Source organism: Vitis riparia, chromosome 18 (genome assembly GCF_004353265.1).
Source record: "Vitis riparia cultivar Riparia Gloire de Montpellier isolate 1030 chromosome 18, EGFV_Vit.rip_1.0, whole genome shotgun sequence".
Lineage (NCBI taxonomy): Eukaryota > Viridiplantae > Streptophyta > Magnoliopsida > Vitales > Vitaceae > Vitis > Vitis riparia.
The window spans coordinates 10,872,187-10,894,202 of NC_048448.1; the positions used below are offsets into that span (position 1 = coordinate 10,872,187).

Here is a 22,016-nt window from a genome sequence, read left to right on the forward strand (position 1 = left end):
TGAACATCCAAAAGCAGATGATTACTGCCTTTTCTAACATCAGCAAATGAAGATCCAGCAGTGGACAATGGTGGATTTTCACTCCCGAAGTGACATCTTATCAAAGGGTTGAAGCCACTGAGACAACCATTCAAACTATTCAAAGGAGGAAGGTGAAAAACATGGATATATTTATCCAAATTATATATTGATACAACAGTTCCAGGAACAACATTTATTTACATTGCAATGCAAGTGATACAAGCTTAAACATATATATATCATCTCGACGATTCAGGGATTTGTAAGCCCTTTCCACTTCTACCAGCTTCACAATTATCATGCCCTTCTAAACAAACAAACACCACAATAGCAATGAAACTTAAAAATCAAACAAAAAGCTTACTGAACAGCAATGTCTGTGTTAGCTACACGAAGGTGACTTCAAAGCCCGTAAAAATTTGTCAAAGATGCAATCTCAAAAACAAGTCAGTCAGCTGCCTTTGGATTTGAGGGAGAAAGTTGTTGTGCAGACAATGGGAATTACATGAGCCCCCTTTTGAAGTTTCGGGTGGTTGCTTGATAAGTACGGACCAGCAACCCAACTCCTATTCCGATTCCCAGACAAATGCCAAGGCCAATCCCAACACCAACCCTCACACCAGCATTGAACCAGGAGAGTTCACCATCTTCACCTTCCATAAATTCTGTTCTCCTCCAGTACATGTAGTCTTCTTCACTTTCAGGTTTGTAGTTTGTGTATTCAGACATCTGCAAAGCAAAATACGGAAATCATGAAAATTGGGATATGCAAAATGGCATGGCTAGTGTTTAGTGATGAATAAAAAAGAGCGTGAAATAACAGAATGTTTACGCTTTCAATGATTTCCCAATAATTGCAGCAGGTTTTGATCATACTGACTATTGATGCCACCCTTATTTACTATTTATTTATGTTGAAGAATTTAAAAAAATAATCCTGAATCTAGACATAATTGTTTGTATTAAAGAGTGATTTAATGCCATGATTTAGGGAATTTTCTTCATTGGTTTAATCTCAGGCAGACAAAGCCAATTAGAAGAGGAACAGAGGGTAAAAGCCGCTAAGGGAGACATTCTAATCCAATGGCAAATGATGACCAATCATGATACTTTTGTGCTGTTGGACATGAAAAAAGTATGCCAAAAGGAAGGTCCTAATGAATGTAACCAAAACATACACTATGTTATACACAACATGTGAGTCACGTGCAGGCTCATCCATTCTGAAATTTAAGGACCCAAGACATGGTTGAATTGTTGAAGCTCCAACACCTCTTGTTCATTATCTTTGACTAAAATGAGTATACATGTGATAAATCACGTCCATGTCTAACACTGATGCACTCACTGATTTTGAAATATCCATTAAACATTCAACACACTACTTGTCCTAGTTTAATTCCTAGGAAGCTATGAATCTGTTCCCTGCTGACTTGCTCACTGGTTAGGTGTTTAACATGACAGCAGAAATATCAGACACAAATTTCATACCCATATTCATGCTTCTTGGACATGGCACAGGTCACCAAAGCACTTCTAAGTGTTCATATATGGTCTATATGTCATCAGGTCAATGAGAGCATACAAAGCATAACTCGTAACAAAAGAGTATACAAATAGTCGTTTATCTAACTATTTCTTCCAATAACTTCATAACAAAAAAAAAAAAGAAAAAAGAAAAAAAAAAGTTTCATCAATCATCACAAATAATAAGTGAGAGAAAATCAGACTTATGAAATGTAGTTACCCATTAAATGCACACAATTACCACATCCAGGAAAATAGTTTACCATGCCATCTAGGGATCTAAGATGCTCGTGAAGTAAAGGTATGCAGAAAGGAGCGCTAAACTAAAATCAAACAATATGTAGGGAAAGAGATATAGAGATAGGAGGAAAGAAAGCACAATAGCTAAAAGGATTGTAAGAGATTTATAGTTCTACGCTTAGGGGGAAAGAAATCATAATAGCTAAAAGGATTGCAAGAGATTTAGAGTTCTACATATTGATTGGTTTAATATACTTCACTTGATTTAGGCATGTGCTATAATCACCTGAATCGCAAGGAAAGAGAATTCTAATATTATTAAACCAACCGATGTGTAGAATTAGACGTATGAATTAGACAGGCAAACAAATTTCAACCTGTACATAGATCTAAAACAATCAAGTTAAGATTCCAATTAAAATGAAAACATCATCACTTTCTTTATCCAGTCCCAAAAGGTTTAAGAACAAAAAAGCAACTCCTACAAACTTCTTGAAAAATAAATGAGTTTATCAACTTTTACACCAAGTTTGTTCTTTCATGCCTAAATCAAGCAAAGTTGCTTCTATAGGTATGTCAAACCCATAAAAGTCCTGTTCTGACAAATAATAAGGTTCCCAGGAAGGAAAATCCACTTAAGCATAATATCACATGCATGAGGTTGGCAACCTCACTTTATATTTTAGCATATGTCTTTATGCATTTAAAAATTTTGGTGGAAGTGCTAAAGAACGATGACATATTGGACGGTTGAAACTTTTCCCTCAGCCAATTTCTATTCCAGACAAATATAGTTCAATATGTAAACAATATAAAAATATTTTACAAGCAGGGTAAGATAAGCAGACCCTCACAAGATGGTAATAAACTCAAAATATAGATAAATTTATAAGGTAACCTGCTTATGTTATAGATTATAACAGGCAAATATAGCCCTCAGAAAATAGTCCTGAAAGGCCCCTAGAGGGTGGGCCCCACATATGCAGGCAAGCCACCATATGGCTCTGAGTTGAGGCCTAGTGTCATATTCTGGCAGAACATGGATAATGAAAATAGTGAAACAGAAAACAAAAAGCGCAAATCGAGTATTACCACCATCACTTTGTGCCCTGCCCATACCCCCATGACACAGTGAGGATAAGATTCGGTTTGCCTATCCAAGCATCCATCATTAAAAAGAAATGGGCCTTTTTGTAACAAGAAACATGTTTCAGGAGAGGAAGCATATGGGCTGCCATAACGAAAGAGGAATTAAACATGGAATTTGCTACATCACCATAGCCTCAAAGTACAGCCCACAGCATCACAATATGGAGGGACTGTTTCGCCATCCCAGCCTATTGGCAATTGCAAAAGGTCTCTAAGAGAACCAACTGCATGGGATATGCCCTTATAATGGAATTATCGGTGCAGCACTAATGCTTAGGTAAACTAATGGTGATAAACATTTCATCCTGAACTCAGGCATCAATCAGAATGTGACATAATTTTGAATTCAAAACTTAAACCTAGTAGGTTACCTGCAAATCATGCGATGATGGAACATTTTTCTGGCATTCAGTCGTTTCATACTCAGGAATAGAATCCAATGCACCCTTCCTATTATGCTTCTTCCGAAAACTAAGCTGCAAAGTCTTGGTTAAGATGATTGGAGTTCCTGAGAAACAGCCTGCAACATAGACCTCAATGGTTGGAGGTGGTAACTCAGAACCAACAATTTGTTTACCCTTCAAGAAGGCAGTTCCTGCAGTGATTTCGGATTCACAATTCATGCTCCATTGCTTGGCATTGGTCTTCGACTCCCCAATAAAACCATTACTATTGGACATCTCCAAAGCACCTGAAAGAATGAGATCCTCTTTATCGAAAACCTCAAATTTGACACTCCCAGTCAACCTTATACTGTCTGTGCTCACAAATGTGGCTTCTTCAGACTTCTTATCCACTCGATCTCTTCTCAAAAGGGAGGAGACTCCATCAGAGAAAATACTACTTCTGGTGCCATTCACTTCAAGGAGGGTGTCAGGGCTTAGGGGGATGTGATTGAGAGTGAGGTATTCAGGGGTTGAATCATCAACCTCAAAATTGCTGATTCTCACATAAAAAACTCTCAAATCAAACCAAGGTGATGACCAGGATTGGTAAGGGGTGTACCTAATAATCTGAAGGCCAGGATTGGCTGGTTCATCATTTCTTACTGCCTCATAAGAAGATTCCATGATTCAGGAGCTTTACCAATACTCACTGAAACCCTTCAACAACATTGATTGAGGGGATGGAAATGGAATTGGAAGTACCATCCAACCAATAATCATGACTGAAGAAGAAACCTGTTTCGAAATCATCAAAATATCTACAATTAGAAAATCATAACACTAGATTATATAAACGAATAAAAAACAAAACATTTTTATGGTCAGAGAAATGGAAAATTATAAAGGCAAAAAAGGAAGAAACCCATAAAACCTTCTTACGGACAGACCCATCTTTTATATCAATAGGACAGTGCAAACCTGAAAGAGCTGCCATGTAAAGGGTCTCAAAAAAATATCCAAAGTTGTAGGAACAGAAACCCTTGGAATAAGGAAAAGAGAAGACAACCATAACCGAAAGGAGATGAAAGAAATCTAACAAAAGTGACTCATCTAACCAACTGGGATAAAAGGAAAACTAGCACCACTAAAAAAAAAAACCTTCAGAGAACTATAACCCTGGAAAAAGAGTCACAGAGGAGACTAGAGAAGATTGAAGCCAGGTAGGAGTTACAATAGATAAAAGATGAAAGCTCAACCCCATGTAGAAATCCAAAACAATTTGAATATGAAACTGGTTTAGAAAAAACTAAGTGAAAGGAGGAAAAGAAGAGAGAAAGTCGAAAAATGAAACTGTTAGAATCAGGGATTAGAGACACCCACCAGGAGTCGCCGGAATCAAAAGCCGAGCAGAGATGAAGTCGGCCTTTTGTCCTTTAATTTATTGAATTATATGGTTTTGAATAAAGGAAATATCAGTATTAAATAAATCAAAATATTAAAATAAAAAAATAAAACAAGGAGTAAACAGTTGGTCACTGTGACTTCTCCAGGTCCACGTGGAAACTACAAAACAAAAACGAAGACGAAATACCCTACCGCATCTAACAATGATAACAAAACTGCCGGCAATTACCATATAATACACACGTCACGCAAGAAGCCAAAAACCCTCTCTCTCTCTCTCCCTGGAAAATTGATCGTAGGGAAGGGAAGTGAGAGCCACACAAAAACTTAAGACAATTTTTAAAAAAATGAGAAACTTACTGAGAAAATCTTCCATCCACGGCATGCGGATAATCAAATCCTATTTGCAAATGGTTTCTGGAATCGCTTTCAAATTCGAAGGTCAAAGGTCTTTATCCCAACCCAAAAGTTGTGGTTCAGAAACACGAAGCAAGGGGGACGACCCAAGTCACCAAATGTCACGTTTATACAAAATATAAAATGGAAATTTGTTGCTTAGAATAGAACGATTAGAGAGGAAATGTGAATGAAAATGAAGACATATTAGAAATGGGTGGTGGAGGGGAGTTTGAGGAATAAATAGAGAAAATGATGTTTGGGGAAATGGGGGAGAGTGGGCGTGGGTCTGGACTCTGGAGCCTGGATGAATATTATGATCTTATCCAAACACACCATCAATCATCAACCATCCAAATTCACATTCACGAGGTCGATGTCTTGTCCTTGAAAGGGATGTACATGCTTTCTTACGCTTAACGTGGACTTATGGGCTCATGGGCTTCTTGCCTTCTTCTTTAAGCCCATTTACGATCCGCCCCACTGTAACGCCTTTCTCTTTTCTCGATTCTGGGCCCATATGGACAAATTTGGAGGACAGATCTCGCTCAACTCATCCTTTATCATCGGACATATGGTCGTAGGCCTGGACAATCCCCACCAGGCCCCAATCCCTCAAACGGGAGCGGGTATACGTGTCCGTGTCCGTGTCCATGTAAATATGCGCAAAGACATTATGAATGATTTCGTGGGCCTTCGGGATGACTAGAAGATTTGTCATTGTAATATTTAACGTATGCCACAAGCATAATAGTTCTTATCCCTATAAAATTATTTTCCTAAAATAAAAATAAGTCAATAAATTAGATGCATATTTGACTAATCCAATTTAAGAAGAAAAATGAGACCCACATGTGTAGGAAATTAACATGAAATTTGGAGAAATTTAGTAGCGTGTAATGGTGGAAGCATATCTTATCTAATATATATTTTTTACTTTACCATCCAAACATTGAAGTATGGATTTGCTTCCCTGATGAAAAGAAACAAAGGGGTGGGTAAGAATATTTCTTTCAATATCGCAATTAGGCAAGTAACTAATCCTACTCTTTTCAACGTATATTAAAACAAAGGACACAGGAATCAGGGTGGGACCGGGACTTCAGCTACAGGGTTAAAAGAAGATTTCCTGGGATTTATACTGAATAGTCAAACATGAATTGGCCCCCACGAAGACATCGACCACACATTAATATTGCGGCCCATCGGGCCCATCAAGATATTAAAAAGTCCCCGGCGGCTATAGACTGGATTTTCCGCGAATTTCTTATGTTTCACACTTCTCCCCTTCTTTTTCTTTTCCTTCGTTATGGTTTTCTATTTGTAATCAAGTAAAATCAACCAGCAATGATGGAAAAATGTTGATTGGATGGTTCTTGGATTGCGGTAAGTTGACTTGGAAGGGGGGTGGTGGCGGGGGCGTGCGCTTCTCTCCATGGAAAATCCTTTGTCTTTCCAGCCCCCTTTCTTGAAACTTCCCGTCAGAGGGGTGGCTGCAGGCCCAAATAAGCGTGTAACCATTAATCAAGCTCTTCCATTCATGAATCAGAATTTAAGAGGTGTTACTGATCATGCTCATTGATATTGAATTCATAATTATGAATGGAAACTAAAAAAAGGTGGTTAGGGCACTGGGCCCTGGGGCACGCCTAGACACCCCATGTGAATTAGATGTCAGGCTTCACAACTCTAAAAACTAAAGTAATAAAAAAAATAAAAATAAAAGGGGATAAATTTTACAAGTGCATGTGGATGTCAACATAAATTTCTCTTCAATAAAAATGTTTCATGAGCAAATTGAAATTTTGAAAAGGTTGATATTGGTTTAGCTTAGGTCTTAACATGAGTTGGGCCTTAAATTGAGCCTTCGGTTGTTTGGACTCGAGGCGTACCCATTTTTTAAAAATATTTAATTACTTTTAAGGTTGAATAATATGTGATTTGAGTTTTGGAATAAATTTGTCGGACTTTAGTTTTAACTTGATTTCCCCCATGGGCCGACTTAAACCTTGATAATCTTGGGCCTTAACTCGATTTAAACTTGGAGAGTTCTCTTTGCTCAACTTGTAATTGGGAATGTGAAGGCATAATCCTAGATTCGACGAATAGGATCTCGATTTGGGCGTTAGGCTTCAACTTGGAAAACATTGACCAAGGAGCTTAGAGCTTGATTTCAATTTGAATAATTGATGAAAGCGTGAATGCAACTTTTGGTCAACTTGACAACTTGAATGCATAGATGAAAGGGCCTCAAAACTTATTCTTAAAGAGTTTAGAGGTATATTTTGAAGATCAAAAAGACCCTTCTTTGTATCTCTTTAATATTGTTCCTTGATCTTTTTGAATGATATTATTTAAAAGTAATTAATTGATATACCAAATTATGTTGGGTGGACAGTGGACTCTTCTGACACAAGTACTTATCAATGGACTTCGGTGCGGGTGCTCCCTTTGCAAGGGAGGAAGAAGAGTGGGGATGGCAGGAGTGAGCAAGAGCTCCAAGTCCAGCGCAAGGGAGTGTTGGATTCCAAAATGCGTCCCTAAGTGTGAATTGAGCGGGGCACCTACTTCTACACCTCCACAGTTCTACTCCACATCCACCCCACCCACACCCACAACGACGTCAAAGCTCCAGTGGTCAGACTGAAACATTGACCAATGGTAGACTACCCTAGCCTTTATACACCAACTCGGAACCCCACACTCTCTCTCTCATACACACATATATAAAGGACCTGGGTTGAAGTCTAACCATGGTTTACATTCAACCCCCTCCCTCTCCACCTTATGAGTTATGTCTTTCTCTCCTTTTGTCTTTTCTTGTGGAACAAAGGGAAGGAGTGGGATATAATAGAGATGGATGGATGCCTAAAAGAAGGGGGGAAAGTTGAGAGGATTGACTGTTGGGCTTGAAGCTCTGCTGTTGTTGAGTTATTGAATTAGAGGTTGAGAGATATGATTCTGATGGCGTTTCTTTTTCCTATCTAGATGTTGGATTCCTTTCGGATTTGACAGAATCGCAAAACGGATGTAAAACATGAAAGATCGTTAGGGTTTTTGTGTTTGGATGATCACCGTGTATTGGTTTTATATACAGGATAGAAAGTGAATAGATGGGGAAGAAGAAGAAGAGGTTCAGAAAAACAAAGCAACTTTCAGTAGCAATAGCGGAAGCTTCATCAACAGGAGAAGAAACGCAGCAACAGCAACAGCAACAGCAGCAGCAGCCTCAGCCTCAGCCTCAGACTGAGACTCGTAGAAAGAGAGGTAGACCTCGCAAAGTCATACACAAGGCAGAAGAAACAGCAGAAAAAGCAGAACATGGCATAGAAAGTGAATCAAAGAAAGTAAAGACAGGTGAGGAAGAAGAGGTGAAGCGGGCGGAGGAAGAAGAGGTGGTAAAGAAGGAGGAATCATCAACTTCTGTTGAAGAAAGGGGGTTGTTTAAAGAGGGCTCAAAGAGTAGAGCGAGGCGGAAAAGCAAGCCCAGGAAGAGTAGTTAAGCCAATCCCTAATATTCTCCATTACATGTTTATGTATATAGGCTACACAAGAACACATGATCGAAAGCCCTCTCTCAACCTTCTGCTCTGGGTTTTGATCCCTTTGCCGCTCACATGCTTTTGTCGTTCCATCGTCCTCGATGAGGAGGAGTGCAAAAAGAGAAAGTGGGCTTAAAGCCCACTTAAGCTTAATCGCATCCGTTTCGTCCTGGGGAATTATTTTATGTGAAACAAAAGAATGGCGAAGGAGGAGGAAGTCGATACAAACTCGGGAAGTGTATGTATGTTTGCTTACATGGGTGATGTGTCTCGTTGTTTCATAGTAAAATACTAAAATGCTCTACATGCATCTTTTCTTGTGCTCATGGTTGTTGTATACTATGATTTTGGGACTATTGGAAGAGGATTTATGATAATCAAACAACACATTTTGCCTTTTTCTTAAATTAAATTAAAGATAATTTTGTTGAGGTGGAGTAAGATGTTTGAGATTGAAGATTGAAATGTAAAACTAGGGGTAGACCAAGGACCCTTTGAGAGTCCCGTAGGACCATGACAAGGGGTTACCCAATACATGAAATTACATCACCTCTCACGTGACTATTATTTATTTGGCCAATCATATGCCCAGAAGTCTTATTGACTTGCTCCCCAAATAAGAGTTTAATTAAAATTGCCCAATGGATCCCGGAATGAAATTAAAAAATACAAATTTAAAATGACCTACAATGGAAGACCCAATTTCCTTTAGTAAAGTGGGAACAAGGCAGTCATAAATTTTATATATAAAAGAAAAAAATCGAATGCGACAAGGTGATGCAACTTGCAGGCTGCCCACCCTCTATTTCCAAATAGACTTGAAAAAGAGGCAATCGAGTGAGGGCGTGATATCATCGTATATGTATATGAATGTATCCAAGCATGGGACCCAAGCATCCCAATCCATGTGGGTTGAAAACTCGCTCCTAGTCTAGTACACATCCAATTACACAGTGAGGTTTCATTGGGAAGCTAATAATATTAGCCCATTAGATTCCCCTTCCTGCACCTTCTTATTATTTTTTAAAAAAAATTAATGTCTGTTTCTACTTTCAAGTCTTTTAAAGTGAGGCGCTCTCAAATAATTATATTCCACCACACCATCATCATAAGATTCATAACTCATATTATGGAAAAATAAAAATGATACCAATGCCACCTTAATCTGATTTAGAGGGAGGTCCTGAGGATTGGGGCCAATGCCTCCGGCTAAAAGCCTAAAACGCACAAAAGTGGGTAATTTTAACAACTAGCATGGCTCAACATGAACCGGTCGTATAGAAATTCAAACGACCCCACAGCCGGCAAATTGACTGCTTCCCTACAACCACCAAAGCTGATTGACTTTGTGTGACTGGGCTCAGTAGGCCCTTTAATATGGATTAGGCATAGTCTGCCACTGGCCCGCGCTCAGCGGCACAATGCTCCTCCACCCACTAACAACCCCCATCATATATATATAGCTTTTTCTTCTTTCTTTAAGGTGATAAGACAAATATCCATCAATTTTAATTAGTTTTCCATCTCAAGACTGATAACGACTCACTCACCATATGACTGTTGGCTTAGCCTAGCTTAGCTACAGAGGTGAATCCACAAGGCTGGCGCAAAGGCATTATTAAAGATTAAAAAAAAAAAAAAATTATTTGACTAGGACAATCAAATGCTCAGTAGATAAAACTTAATTGACTTCATTCATATTGGGGTCAGACCAGATTAAGCCACAAGGTGACCGGATCTTCAAAGATAAAGACAATAAACAATAATACATTTATAACCCTTTAAACATAAACCAGTATAAACTCAAATGTTTTTTATTTATGAAAAAGAAATAAAATACATGTGAAAGAACTATCCCGTATGCCACGATTTGCAGCCTCATCTATAGCCATGTAATGCAAAATTGTTTTTGATCCATGAGTAACTAAAATACCATAAAACCTAAACAAGCCATTCCAACTATTCGATAAATTTAAATTTCTCACCCGGTTAATCAGTGGTTTTTGGTCTATGATGCCGCTCCTTCCTATAACGAGACTGACCTGGATCAAACCCACCTTCCTCTGCTCCGTAGACAGCCCAGGATGGTGTGGCAGCCATGTAATCCTTGCTATTAAAAGGTCTTCCAGAAGCTACCTGCATTTTCAATTAGTGCACAAAAATTAGAAAACAGAAATGGTAATCCAAAGGCTGTCTCTTAAGATTGAAATGGTGTTGATACCAACCAGATCATGGAACTTTTCATAGTCTATCCATGTGAACCATTGGTTGTTGACCTTAAACTTATCGGATTTTGCCAAGAGAACACAGCACGAGTGGACGTGCTCACAAGCAACCTCATACTCCCCTTTGCTCTTCAGAGCTAAGGCCTCTGAAAAGGCTTTCACATCAGCATGCCAGGGCACATTCTCCATCGTCAACTTTGATGTAGCAGACCTGTGAAAAGGATTCTTGTGATTATGCAAATAGATCATTGCATATAGCAAAACTGACATAACAAGATAAACTTACGATCCACAATATGTAACTCCTTTGATTTCAACAAAGTCGGGCTTCCCAATGGAAAAAAGATTAAAATAAGCATCTATTTCTTCAGTATTCCAGCCTTTAACCAAGGTCAAGCGATAAACAGTTCGTTGTTGTTTTTCCCTGAGAGCTTTCAAGGAATCCTGGCAAACATTCGTAAGTAACCAATCAGCATACCAGTTTTCAAGACACCATCCTTCATGCATAAGCACCCAATGAACATACAACATACTACTGCTAGGAAATTTATGCATCTGGGTGCATAGAAATAAGTATGAGAGACATTAGGGCCTAAAGGACATGTTGAAATTTCAACTTCACTAATAACCATGTTAGACAAATGCTACTTTAATTTGACAGTGAAAATACCTAATTAAAAGTTTCAGATATAACACAAGAAAACAATCAAAGGATGGAATCCTCCACTTGAAGCAGTTTGATATGGAATAAGAATCAGTGACCTTTAGAAATAGGCTAATCATACACACACAACTCTTGTTTGGTCCCCGAAGTGTGAAATATCAACACATAACTCACATGTACTCTTGTTTAGTCCCCAAGGTGTGGCCCATCAACACACAACTCACACGTATGCACAACCCTTCTTTAGTCACCAAAGTGTGGCCTATCAACACACAGCTCTTGTTTGAGGAAGAAAATTTACTTACAACAAATCGCTCCCAAAAGTCCCCAAAGAGTGGCCTATCAATTGCCTTCAAGCTGTCCTTTGTTGCCGCATCTACACTAACATATAACTGTAGATATCAAATTAAGTCAGATGGGTTAGCAGTTAAAAACATTATTATGTATCCAAGATTTTTTTCCAATAAGGATGAAATTGAAGACTGCAAACCTGAGTAACAGGTTTCAACTCTTTAATCTTTTCAGGAAACTGTGCATTTGTCACCAGAAAGGTAGAAATCCGCCTCCGGTGCAGTTCTTCTATGAGTGAGTTAATTTCTGGATACATGATAGGTTCACCAACAAGTGATAAAGCACAATGCCTCGGTGAAAGACCTTCTGATAATCGTTCCGCTTTAACACCTAGAAGAAATATATTTTCTGGTCAACCCAACTGATTTGGCTACATTGAAAATCAACCACTCAACACAGCAAACAATAAAAGAATGCACAAATTACAATGCAACTAGTAATCCTTGTAACTTCTCAACCCAGAATAATGAAAAATAATAGCATCAGCATCCTTGGTACATTTTGTTTGTAAGCTTAACCACTTAAGTTGGCAGTTTGGGTACCAGTCATATCATCAAATTCTCTATTAGAAGTTTACTGAACTTGACCTAATAAGCAGATAACTGATCCCATTATTGATAGCCTGAAGCTGTGGAAAGAATAGTTTCAAAATAAATAAATCCCTAGATGAAGTAAAGTGGACTTGAATGCCAAAATGGCATACTTGGAGGAAAACAATTGGATGATTAAGTAGGTTGGGTGCTAGGGCACCAAATTGGCACCATTTTTCTTTTTCTTTTTATTTTTTTAGCAAAACATAAAATCTGGATTTTGGAAAATATGGCTATAATGTTTTCTTTTTCTAATACTGAAACTGCTTTTCCAAAATGTGGCTACCATATTTTGCAGAAAAAAATAACAACAAAAATAAAAATGGTCCAATGTCTTGCCTAAACAGCATCAAAAAGCTTAGATTGAAAACTTGTGTCAAGCAAAGGCTGGGTTCGAAGTATTCCCCCCCAAAGATGCCATTTTGGCATTCAACTCAGTAAGGTGGTTAATGACATTTAGTGTTGCCTGAGACCTTCTTTTATGAGAAAATTAAATTAAATTAAATTCAGTTCTGTGTGCAGAGAGGGAGACTGAAGTGGAAGCAGGTTTAGAATTTTTTACTGGTTATACAGATCTGCATGTGATCTTAAAAATTATTCACAGTTAAAACATAGGCAATCAGGTGACAGTCATAGCCAAGTAACTATGTTATTAGCCACAGTGGCCCACCATTTAGGTAGCAACATTCTTACAGTTAAAACATGGGGAAAAACTATGTTGATTTAGTGATGTTATGTTTTTTTTTTTGATAGGATGTTGATTTAGTGATGTGATGTAACAAGTGGGACCCATCTGATGGTCGGTCTTCTCCACTAAACATGCATTAACATGGCAAAAAATAGCACAAACTGGAAAGCTATTGGATAATAATCTGGACAAGAGCCAAACTCATTCTTGTTTTCAGTTTTATGACAGATTCACAATAAGGCATAAAAGATCATTCAGATTATATAAAAAACAAAAACCTACCAGGAACACCTTTCATTTGCCTTATCATCTTCGTATGGAGGTCAATGGCAGAATTCACAATCTCCAAAGGATCATCCATCTTCCAGCGCCAGCTCTTTCCTACAGGATTAGTGTGGTGCCTCCAACAGAAAACACATTTGTTGGCACATGCCAAACTTGGGGTTGCTTCCATGCACCTGTTTATTTTGAAGTTCAGCCATTTAGATTTTTGCTCAATGTAAATGACATAAAAATCTTTTAACAAGAGGGAAACGCGGAGTTAACTAAAAGATGACTGTCAGAATCCTTTTTTGGTTACGCATTTCAATCTAAAATCCAACTTAACTAATAAAAACAAAGTTTAGTGGCCAAGGGCCCAAGACTCAATTAAAACATAATGAAGCAGCAAACCATTACCTGTGACTCTCTATGCCATAAAATGAGTGCTTGTAGCAGCCACCACGGCCTCTAAGTTGTGACTTTGTCCATCTACAAATTTTGACACCGCTATGAGAACCAATAATTTTGTATCCCTGCAAAAAAAAAAAAAAAAAAAAAAAAAAGTTGTTTGCCAGTTAAAACAAGAAACTGAGATTAAATGTAAAAATTTCTTTGATAGGTGAGATTAAGCGTAAAAATTTCAAGAATACAAAACATGTAAATCCAATGCAAGCCTACAAAAATGTTGAATGAATTTCTATCTGCGTACACTCCCTAAGGCAACAAGCTACTTAGCAACATCTTCCCACAGAAAAAGAGTAACAAAAAGCTTAGTAAATTTAGATTCCAATTCATGGACAATACGACCTTAACACCTATACCATCATGGAGCTCTAATTCAAAAACAAATTAATGAAATCATTTCGTCATATTTTGTATAGAATTTTTACACACAAGTTGATGAAATAATGCTCAGTAATCACTATATAGTCAATAGAAATACCTCTCAAAAAAAAATGCTAGAGACTGTAAGAAATGCAATGATTTCATTCCAAGTCCCTGGCCCATTTGCCAATTTCAGCAACAAGAGAAGGGAGACTAAACAAGAATACCTGCTTTTCTAGGCTCGCTCTGATCACTGGAGTCACCATTTCTTTTTCCCCATTAATTGTCCCACTAGAAGTTGTCATTGTCTTTGTTTTCCTTGAAGGACCTTTACCCGCAATATCCTCAAGATCAACAATACTCCCCTCGGCTCCATTCTCTCTATCCGCATCATCGTCGTCGTCATAATCCTCTTCTGACCCATCAATTGTCTCAGCATCACTCTCCACGACAGCCATAGAACCATCAAAAACCCCATTTTCCACAGAACCACCCTTCAAAACACTAATCAACTTCCTACTCCAAACATCAAAAACCTCATCCAAATCACCCGCATCAACATCACCTTCCTCAACAGGCAAAACCTGCAAACCCCCAAGCTTCCGCATCCGCTTCGAGAAACCCCTCGCAACAGCATTGAATGCCGCACCATACGATCGGCTTCCGACCCCAAACACCGCGAATTTACAACGAGAGAGCAACATAGATCCAACCCTAAAATCGTCTGCGCTCTCGGCAAGCCAATTGGAAAAGAATCCAGCATCGGGAGGGGGGTTTCCATCTTCCCACGTGGACGCTACGATCAAAACGAGAGTTTCTTTGGAAAGGTCTTCGGGCTCGTAGTCTTTGGGATGAACAAGGTCGAAAGAGAGATCACAAGAGGTAAGAAGACGGAGGAGACGACGGGCTAGGATTTCGGAGGTACCTGTTTGGGAAACAAAGAAGAGCTTGCCTCTGGAGGAAGAATTAGGGTTAGTGGTTGGGAAGAGGAGTGCATGCCTTTTGAGACGAAGAGATTTGTAGAAGCAGTAAAGGGTGGAAGCGGAGAGGAGGGCCAAGAGAGTGAGTCGAGCTGAGTGAGAATTGTAGGCTTCAAAGAGACGCATATTGCCCACCTTCAACTAGTCTCTACCACCACCACGCCACTGCAAAAGGTGGCTCCTACTGGGGAGTATGATCCCTCTCTCTATATATAAATGTAATGGGCTTACTTATTGGGCACAACCCTCCAGTCCAATCCCCAACATGGGCGTCAGGATTTCAACTAAACTCTCTGCCCTGGCCCTCAATTTTCAAGCCTTCTTGCTCTGACAGAGATAATAGATCTAGTCTATATAAACATGATACACCCACCATCTAAGAGCAAGTAAAACCTTCAGGCCCCATCCGTACAGGGCAAGCTGTGGTGTTTCATTCTTAATAAACTAAAATATAAAAAATAAAAAAAAATAAAAAAACTCAGATATTGAATACCATTTACAAAGCAGAATTGCTATAAACCATATTATCATCATAACAAGAAGATGGAAACATTCACACAACCTTTAAAAGGGAATGTTTAGACTCAAAATTTGACAAGCATTCGTGTTAAATGTTAACAATCAAGAATACATGGTCATATACTTCCTCACAAAAATCAGTGTTCTTGAATCTCCTGCAAGGGCCTCTGGTTTAGTAAGTGAAAGCAACAGCATGACCTCGTGAAAGTAGGGGGTCATTACTCATTATCCTTATATAACAACACTGTCTGCATCTACAAATATTTTATGGTCGCCACAAGGTTTTTTGGGCACACATGATACCCTCCTTATCCTGTGCGAAAGTCATTCGGATTTCCCAGTGCATACTTCTCAAAATTCCTTCCAGGGGATCAAGTATCTCCACCTTATCTCTTATAATTGCCCAACCTCCAGGCCGTAATATTCGATCCATCTCAACCACGATTGCTACTGGCTGCTTACACCTGCAAAAAACAAATTTTTATAAGTCATGGACAATCATGAGGGAAGAAAGTCCATATTTATAGGCTTCATTTTTCTCCTAGAATGTTAGGTGTGTTACAACACAGATATGCTTGAAGACGTTCTGCCAATGACTAGCTAGGATAAAAATGGACTACACTAATAAGAATATGGTTTTTAAGCTTTTTTCCAAGGCATGCTCAGCCAGAGAAAAATAATCGCAATGGTATTATATGGATTACTAGAGGAAACCCAGTGACTTATTATTTAAGAAATATATGGTAGTTGGGTATGGGGAACAGACCGAGCCTTGTCCAGGTACAACATGCGCTCTCAACATCTAAAATTCCTGATACTAGATATCTCTTTCTTTGTCTCCCCATCACTCTCATCAATTCCATTTGAGCTGTGGCTTTTCAGGCCAAGACATGCTACCCAAAATAACCCGAACTATAACCCAAGGAGATAATTAAACAATTCTACTTAATAGTTGAAACCCCAAAAAATGCTCCAATTTATATACCAGATATTATCCATTGGAGCAATGTTTGTGCCAACTGAACATCAAAGATGACTAAATGGTCTGCATGCATTGGCTTGAGCAGACAACTAAGTTAAAATAAACCAAACCTTTGTCTGAGATGAGTGAGGAGCACTTACAGGATGGAACAATCTCAAGGAACAAAAATAACAAGTAGACCCTGTAACAGGATTGGGTTTAGTTTACCTGTTTTTAAGCCGTGAGAACATATGATCTGCATGCAGAAGATCATATGATCTGGGATATGTACCAAAGGACTCGCACCAATCATGGTAGATTCCAACAAGCCCACGTTCATAAATGATTGGAAGAGTATCTGGTGCATGGACTGGGACAACATTCATCACCCAGACCTTCTGATCAGAAAGAGCTGCAGCAAATCTGTATAGCAGAAATGAATAAGCACTCTTTTGATAGTAGAATACAAGTTTATAAGTTACTGCTCCACCACACAGAGAAGCTAGTAAGAAAGAAGGGCAAAACAGTATAATTTCATCGAAAAATAAACTTTTATTCTAAGATTTTGCTTACGTACCCTCCATAGATGGATTTCATGTCCAGTATATTATGCACATTTGACCAGTCAATTCCCATTCCTGTGAGGTAGGACTTGCTGACAATAGCTTTCCAGTGCTCAGTGTCTGCAATCAACTTATCTCTATTCTCCAGCCAGTCAGGAAAAGTATCAAGCCTCTTTGGCCATTCCTCAGGCCACTCTGTCCCACGTTCTTCAATAGCTGCTGGGATGGTATGCAAGCAAGTCTTCATTGGGACATACCTGTTACCAATAAATCACCAAGGAAATGGATATAAATTCAGAATAGAAATATAAGTTCCCCTCCCACACCATGCATAATTATGTCGTAAGCTTATATTGATTTGAACTTCAATAATGAATGAACCCAAAGTCTAATGCTACATTAGTCACCTAGACCATGGTAGCTAGATGCTTGCTTGTTCAGTTCCAGTCCAACACAAAAAGTGTAATGCTGGGGAATATCTGTTGCTTTCCAAATTAGGATGTTTTTCCTTCCTTTATTTATTTATTTATTTTTGTGTGTGGGTGTGCGTGTGGAAAAAAGTGTTCATACAATAATAATGAAGACAGAATACTTCAAGCCATGAACAATATTGTCAATCAGAGTGTCATACCAAAGACAAAGGGATAAATTTGGTAAAGTAAGATCACCCCAGCTTACCAGGCTGCATCTGGTTTCTCATCTTCCTTGCATATCGGAGGATTTTTCTTCCTTCTCAACTCATATATATCATTTGATTCTGGCTTCTGATATATTTTAACACCTACTTCACTGATTTCATCAGTTTTATGAGCCAGGACATTCCAACAGATTGAAGCTGTCAATGAGGTCATTTCTGGTGAGAGAAAAAAAGAAGTAAATATCATCATAAAAAACGGTTCCTTAAGCAAGATTTTCTTGCATAGATGCCACAGCAATTTTGATACATGTGCACATATAGCAATTAACATCATTGGGGGCTAATATATCAGCTTAGAAGATGTTTGCCCATCTCATTTCACACATAGCAATTTTAAGCCAAACAAAGTGAACAACCTCTGCTCCTAGGAACTACTTTGCTAGATTGTTAGTACAAAGTGCATGGAACAGCCCTCCTTTGCACCTGGCACAGAACCAGGGTGCCAAATCTTCACATTCAGACAGAGGTTTAGGTGGTCAACCATGTGCACTGGCTTTGGAAGTGGAATAATATCTTAGTTCCTTCAATCGGAAAAAATAAATTAAAAATAAAAAGCATCAATCCAATTAATTTTCTCAACTGCACCATATTGTAAGAATAACATGAACAGAATTACAGAAATCTTCAGGAGACACAATGTTGCTTAGGCAGAGATTATCAGTAGTATCATATGCAAATAGCCTTGGGATAAACTAAATGTTTTGATCAAATAGATATAATGCTTCCCAAAGGGAAAGAAACCTACTATTCATGTGTCACCAAGTGAAGTTATTAACGAAGGAATTGAGGTCACACCTTCTTCATCTTCAATGTTGTCATGTTTACTTGATAAAATAAAATATCCACCAGGCCTCAAAATCCTATTCATCTCCAAAAGAAGTTTACCCCCTGAAATATTGGAAAAGAAAACTATAACATTAAAATATTGCAGGTTAATTGCAATCAAAGAATGTAAATGGAAGAAGAAATGGTGAAAGGAAAAAGGTGAGAAGAAACGAAAGAAAAATAAGGAAAGGGCAAACAAACCATTAGAATGCCAAGCTATGTTGCATCCACCACAGTGAATGGCATCAAAAACACCACTGGGAAAAGGAAGTCTTCGAGTTCCAAAAGGGCTAACTACTGCAGGAAAACCACGTTCAAGAGCAACCTGTGCTAGGTCCACTAGATCATCCTTCAAACCTAGTGATAGTGTTAATACCTCCTTATCAAGAAGAAATGCCCCAAAGCTCACATCTGTACAGCCAATATCCAGTACAACACGAATATTTTTTCCCCATTCAATGTCTGGTACCATCTATCAACCCACCAAAATTTTAATTATAAAACATGCCAAGGATAATAACATCTACAAAAATCATTAAAATCTAAGTTGCATTTTGCAGACACTTCCAGAATCATGTTAATACAATTCAGATGACTTGCAGAAAGTCGGAAACCAACCAGCATGCTCAACCACTATGTCCTCCATAAATAGCAAATAAATCAAAGAAAAGCAAGCTATTTCTAAATTTTCTACGGCAAACATGACAGCTTTCTTGAATTCAAATGAGACAACATGAAACTATCATCCTTTACATGGATCATAGGAATATGATTACATCATGTTTCATATGGACATGCAAGTTTTCTTTTCAAAATGCTGTTATTGTTTTATTGAATTTCGTTGTTTTCCATTTAAGAATCAGGTTTTTTAGAGAAACAGAACAATTATGACTCAACTGAGACAACACAAAAATAAAAAAGGAAAAATAAATCACCTCCTCAAGAGATTCAAGGTAGTGAAAAACTCCACCCTTGAATTCAGACTGGTTCTGGGGAAACATAAGATATTCTCCAGACTCCACCACCCAACTATGTGTTTTAATAAATGCAGCAAGCTTGGGATGGGCCACATTTTTATACAGTACCTGCAAAATATAAAAAGATTTGACAAATGCTTCATCAGATACTGAACTTCCAAGAAGAGACAATCTCAACTCCTCACATACCTTCAATTTGCTCTCTGGCCAAGGTACTGGAGAAGAATACCCCTTAGCTGGAAGAGGAATGAGACACATTGGAGGCGTTCTTGGGCAACTTCTCTCTCTATGCCGATAGCTCTGCAGTCTTCCAGTGCCACTTTCATTGTCAATACAAGGAATGTAATTGTGCTTGCTTCTTGTGCTACATAATTTCCAGGTATATTGTGCCTTTAAATCAAACAATGGACCATTTCTCTTTTTCTTCTTCCCTGTACTCTTCGACCCACCACTCTCCTCTTCCACCTTCCCCACAGGTTCCTCCTCCACTGTAACAGCCCAATCACCATCTGCGTCCACATCCTCATTAGCTTCACCCTCACGATCTACTGCTTCTTCTTTATCATCTCCTCCCACTTCTCCTTCTTCATTTTCTTTCTCGGACTCCTTATTCTCAGATCCCTCTGATCCATGATTCTCTTTATCTATCCCCTCTTTTCCCTCATTGGCTTCTTCCTTTTTATCAATATTTGTAGAGTTGTTCCCATTGGCTGCCAAAGTCACAGACCCATCAAGCTTTTTCTCATCTTTCTCTTCCAAATCAGATTCAAATTTCACCTTGTTGCTTCCTCCACTCAATTCAGTTTTTTCAGGTTCGTTCTTCTTCAACCCAGTCCGTGAACTGCCCACCCCTGTGCTACCGGGGACGGGCTCATTGACGTCGCCGAAGCTACTCCTTTGAGAGGTCACGGCAGAAGGAGAAGCCGAGAACATAGACCAAACGAATATAAAACACATTCCCAAGACCGCCACCGCCGTCATCTTCACGCACACCCCATATGGGCGTTTCGCTTGGCGACCAAACCGAGCCAGAGCCATCTCCCAAAGACTCCAGTGGTCTCTTTAAGACAGGATTAAATCAAGTAGAGAAGAGAACACCATTACATAGGAAAAGATGGGAAACCCAAAAAAGAACCCACCAATTGACTACAAAAATTGAATTATAAAAAAAAAAAATGAAATAGTTGACTACCGTCAATCAGACGATAAGATCTATACAAATTTTCCACTGAATCGAGAATAAACAATCATTTGCAGCTAAGTAAAGAAAAACCCATCAAGATTCCCTTCGATATTAAGGAAATTTCAGGTGCCCAGATTGGTAAACTCACAAAACTAGAGCTTCAGTCGAGCACTTAGTTTTTGGAACTGGTATAGTATTGTATAGCTATCATCTACCTAATTCAACTTTTTTTGAGAAAAAAAAAATTACAAAATAAATGGCAAAATAAGAAAGAAATGGATTCAGCAGCCTTGTTTGTTGAGATAACAATAGAATTTTACAACGGAAAACGAAAAAGATTAACACAGTTTAGCTACTGTAGATAACGCATTCTATGGCATGGCTTTTCTTTCGTTACTTTTGACTCAAGAGTGAGACGAAATTGGAGACAGAGGAGGGGTTATTCAAGGAGCAATGTGATGAGTGCGATTTGAAAGAGGTCGAGCATGACATGTGCTGCTCCACCCAATACGCAATCAGCTCCACATATGTAAGAAATAAACAGAATTTGTATCGGTCGTCAGATTTTCTTCCACTTCGCCCGTTTGCTTCACCGGAAAAATAGTTTTGGCAGGAAAAAGGATCAATCAGTCATGCGTGAGCGTGGGTTGATGTAATTAAGAATGTTTTTTACATTGAGAGGGAAGAACTCCCTAACTTCGCGGGATAGATACTTTTATGTATAAGAAAATAAGCTCTTATTTGTATTCCTTTACGAGTGATTAAAGCCACTTAATTTTCCTTTACTATTCGTTTCTGATTTTAAAAAAGTTGACAAGGTGTTTTAAGTCTCCTTAAAAGCCGATGCCAAAATAATAACTTTTAAAAAACATTATTGATATTATAAATAATTTATTAAATATAAAAAAAACTTCATGCATAAGCCAAGACCAATCTTTTGCGTACGTCGAGATAGAACTTTTACAAGAAACAACATTTTTCGTGATTTATATTAAATCAGAGTTTTTAATGAGCTTAAAAAGCAGTTGTTGAATACTCAAAA

At 38.4% G+C, this 22,016-nt stretch overlaps 4 protein-coding genes across 5 annotated transcripts; 1 reads left to right on the plus strand and 3 right to left on the minus strand.

Moving 5' to 3' along the window:
• Positions 1 to 148: 148 nt before the first annotated feature.
• Positions 149 to 4,754, minus strand: LOC117906181 (uncharacterized protein At1g01500). 2 transcript variants are annotated; one of them, XM_034819142.1, is made up of 3 exons: positions 4,704 to 4,754; positions 3,309 to 4,118; positions 149 to 750 (listed from the first exon to the last, which is right to left on the minus strand). In XM_034819142.1, exons 2-3 carry the CDS (start codon positions 4,005 to 4,007, stop codon positions 523 to 525), a joined length of 927 nt encoding a protein of 308 aa, XP_034675033.1. In that variant the 5' UTR covers positions 4,008 to 4,118; positions 4,704 to 4,754; the 3' UTR covers positions 149 to 522. The 2 variants fall into 2 exon arrangements, with proteins under 2 accessions (XP_034675033.1, XP_034675034.1); XM_034819143.1 differs by lacking the exon at positions 4,704 to 4,754 and adding an exon at positions 4,302 to 4,672.
• Positions 4,755 to 7,898: 3,144 nt separating this feature from the next.
• LOC117906111 (putative uncharacterized protein DDB_G0272516) lies at positions 7,899 to 9,062 on the plus strand. The gene has a single exon (XM_034819061.1). The coding sequence runs from the start codon at positions 8,237 to 8,239 to the stop codon at positions 8,624 to 8,626; it is 390 nt and encodes a 129-aa protein (XP_034674952.1). The 5' UTR covers positions 7,899 to 8,236; the 3' UTR covers positions 8,627 to 9,062.
• Positions 9,063 to 10,412: 1,350 nt separating this feature from the next.
• On the minus strand, positions 10,413 to 15,632 carry LOC117906421 (S-adenosyl-L-methionine-dependent tRNA 4-demethylwyosine synthase). Its single transcript, XM_034819437.1, has 8 exons — positions 14,497 to 15,632; positions 13,862 to 13,977; positions 13,466 to 13,641; positions 12,045 to 12,235; positions 11,860 to 11,946; positions 11,177 to 11,334; positions 10,891 to 11,101; positions 10,413 to 10,801 (listed from the first exon to the last, which is right to left on the minus strand). Exons 1-8 carry the CDS (start codon positions 15,373 to 15,375, stop codon positions 10,655 to 10,657), a joined length of 1,965 nt encoding a protein of 654 aa, XP_034675328.1. The 5' UTR covers positions 15,376 to 15,632; the 3' UTR covers positions 10,413 to 10,654.
• Positions 15,633 to 15,732: 100 nt separating this feature from the next.
• On the minus strand, positions 15,733 to 21,626 carry LOC117906420 (probable methyltransferase PMT28). Its single transcript, XM_034819436.1, has 8 exons — positions 19,981 to 21,626; positions 19,750 to 19,899; positions 19,016 to 19,286; positions 18,785 to 18,877; positions 17,971 to 18,145; positions 17,307 to 17,549; positions 16,958 to 17,152; positions 15,733 to 16,232 (listed from the first exon to the last, which is right to left on the minus strand). The coding sequence occupies exons 1-8, from the start codon at positions 20,827 to 20,829 to the stop codon at positions 16,034 to 16,036; spliced, it is 2,175 nt and encodes a 724-aa protein (XP_034675327.1). The 5' UTR covers positions 20,830 to 21,626; the 3' UTR covers positions 15,733 to 16,033.
• Between the last annotated feature and the right edge of the window lie 390 nt (positions 21,627 to 22,016).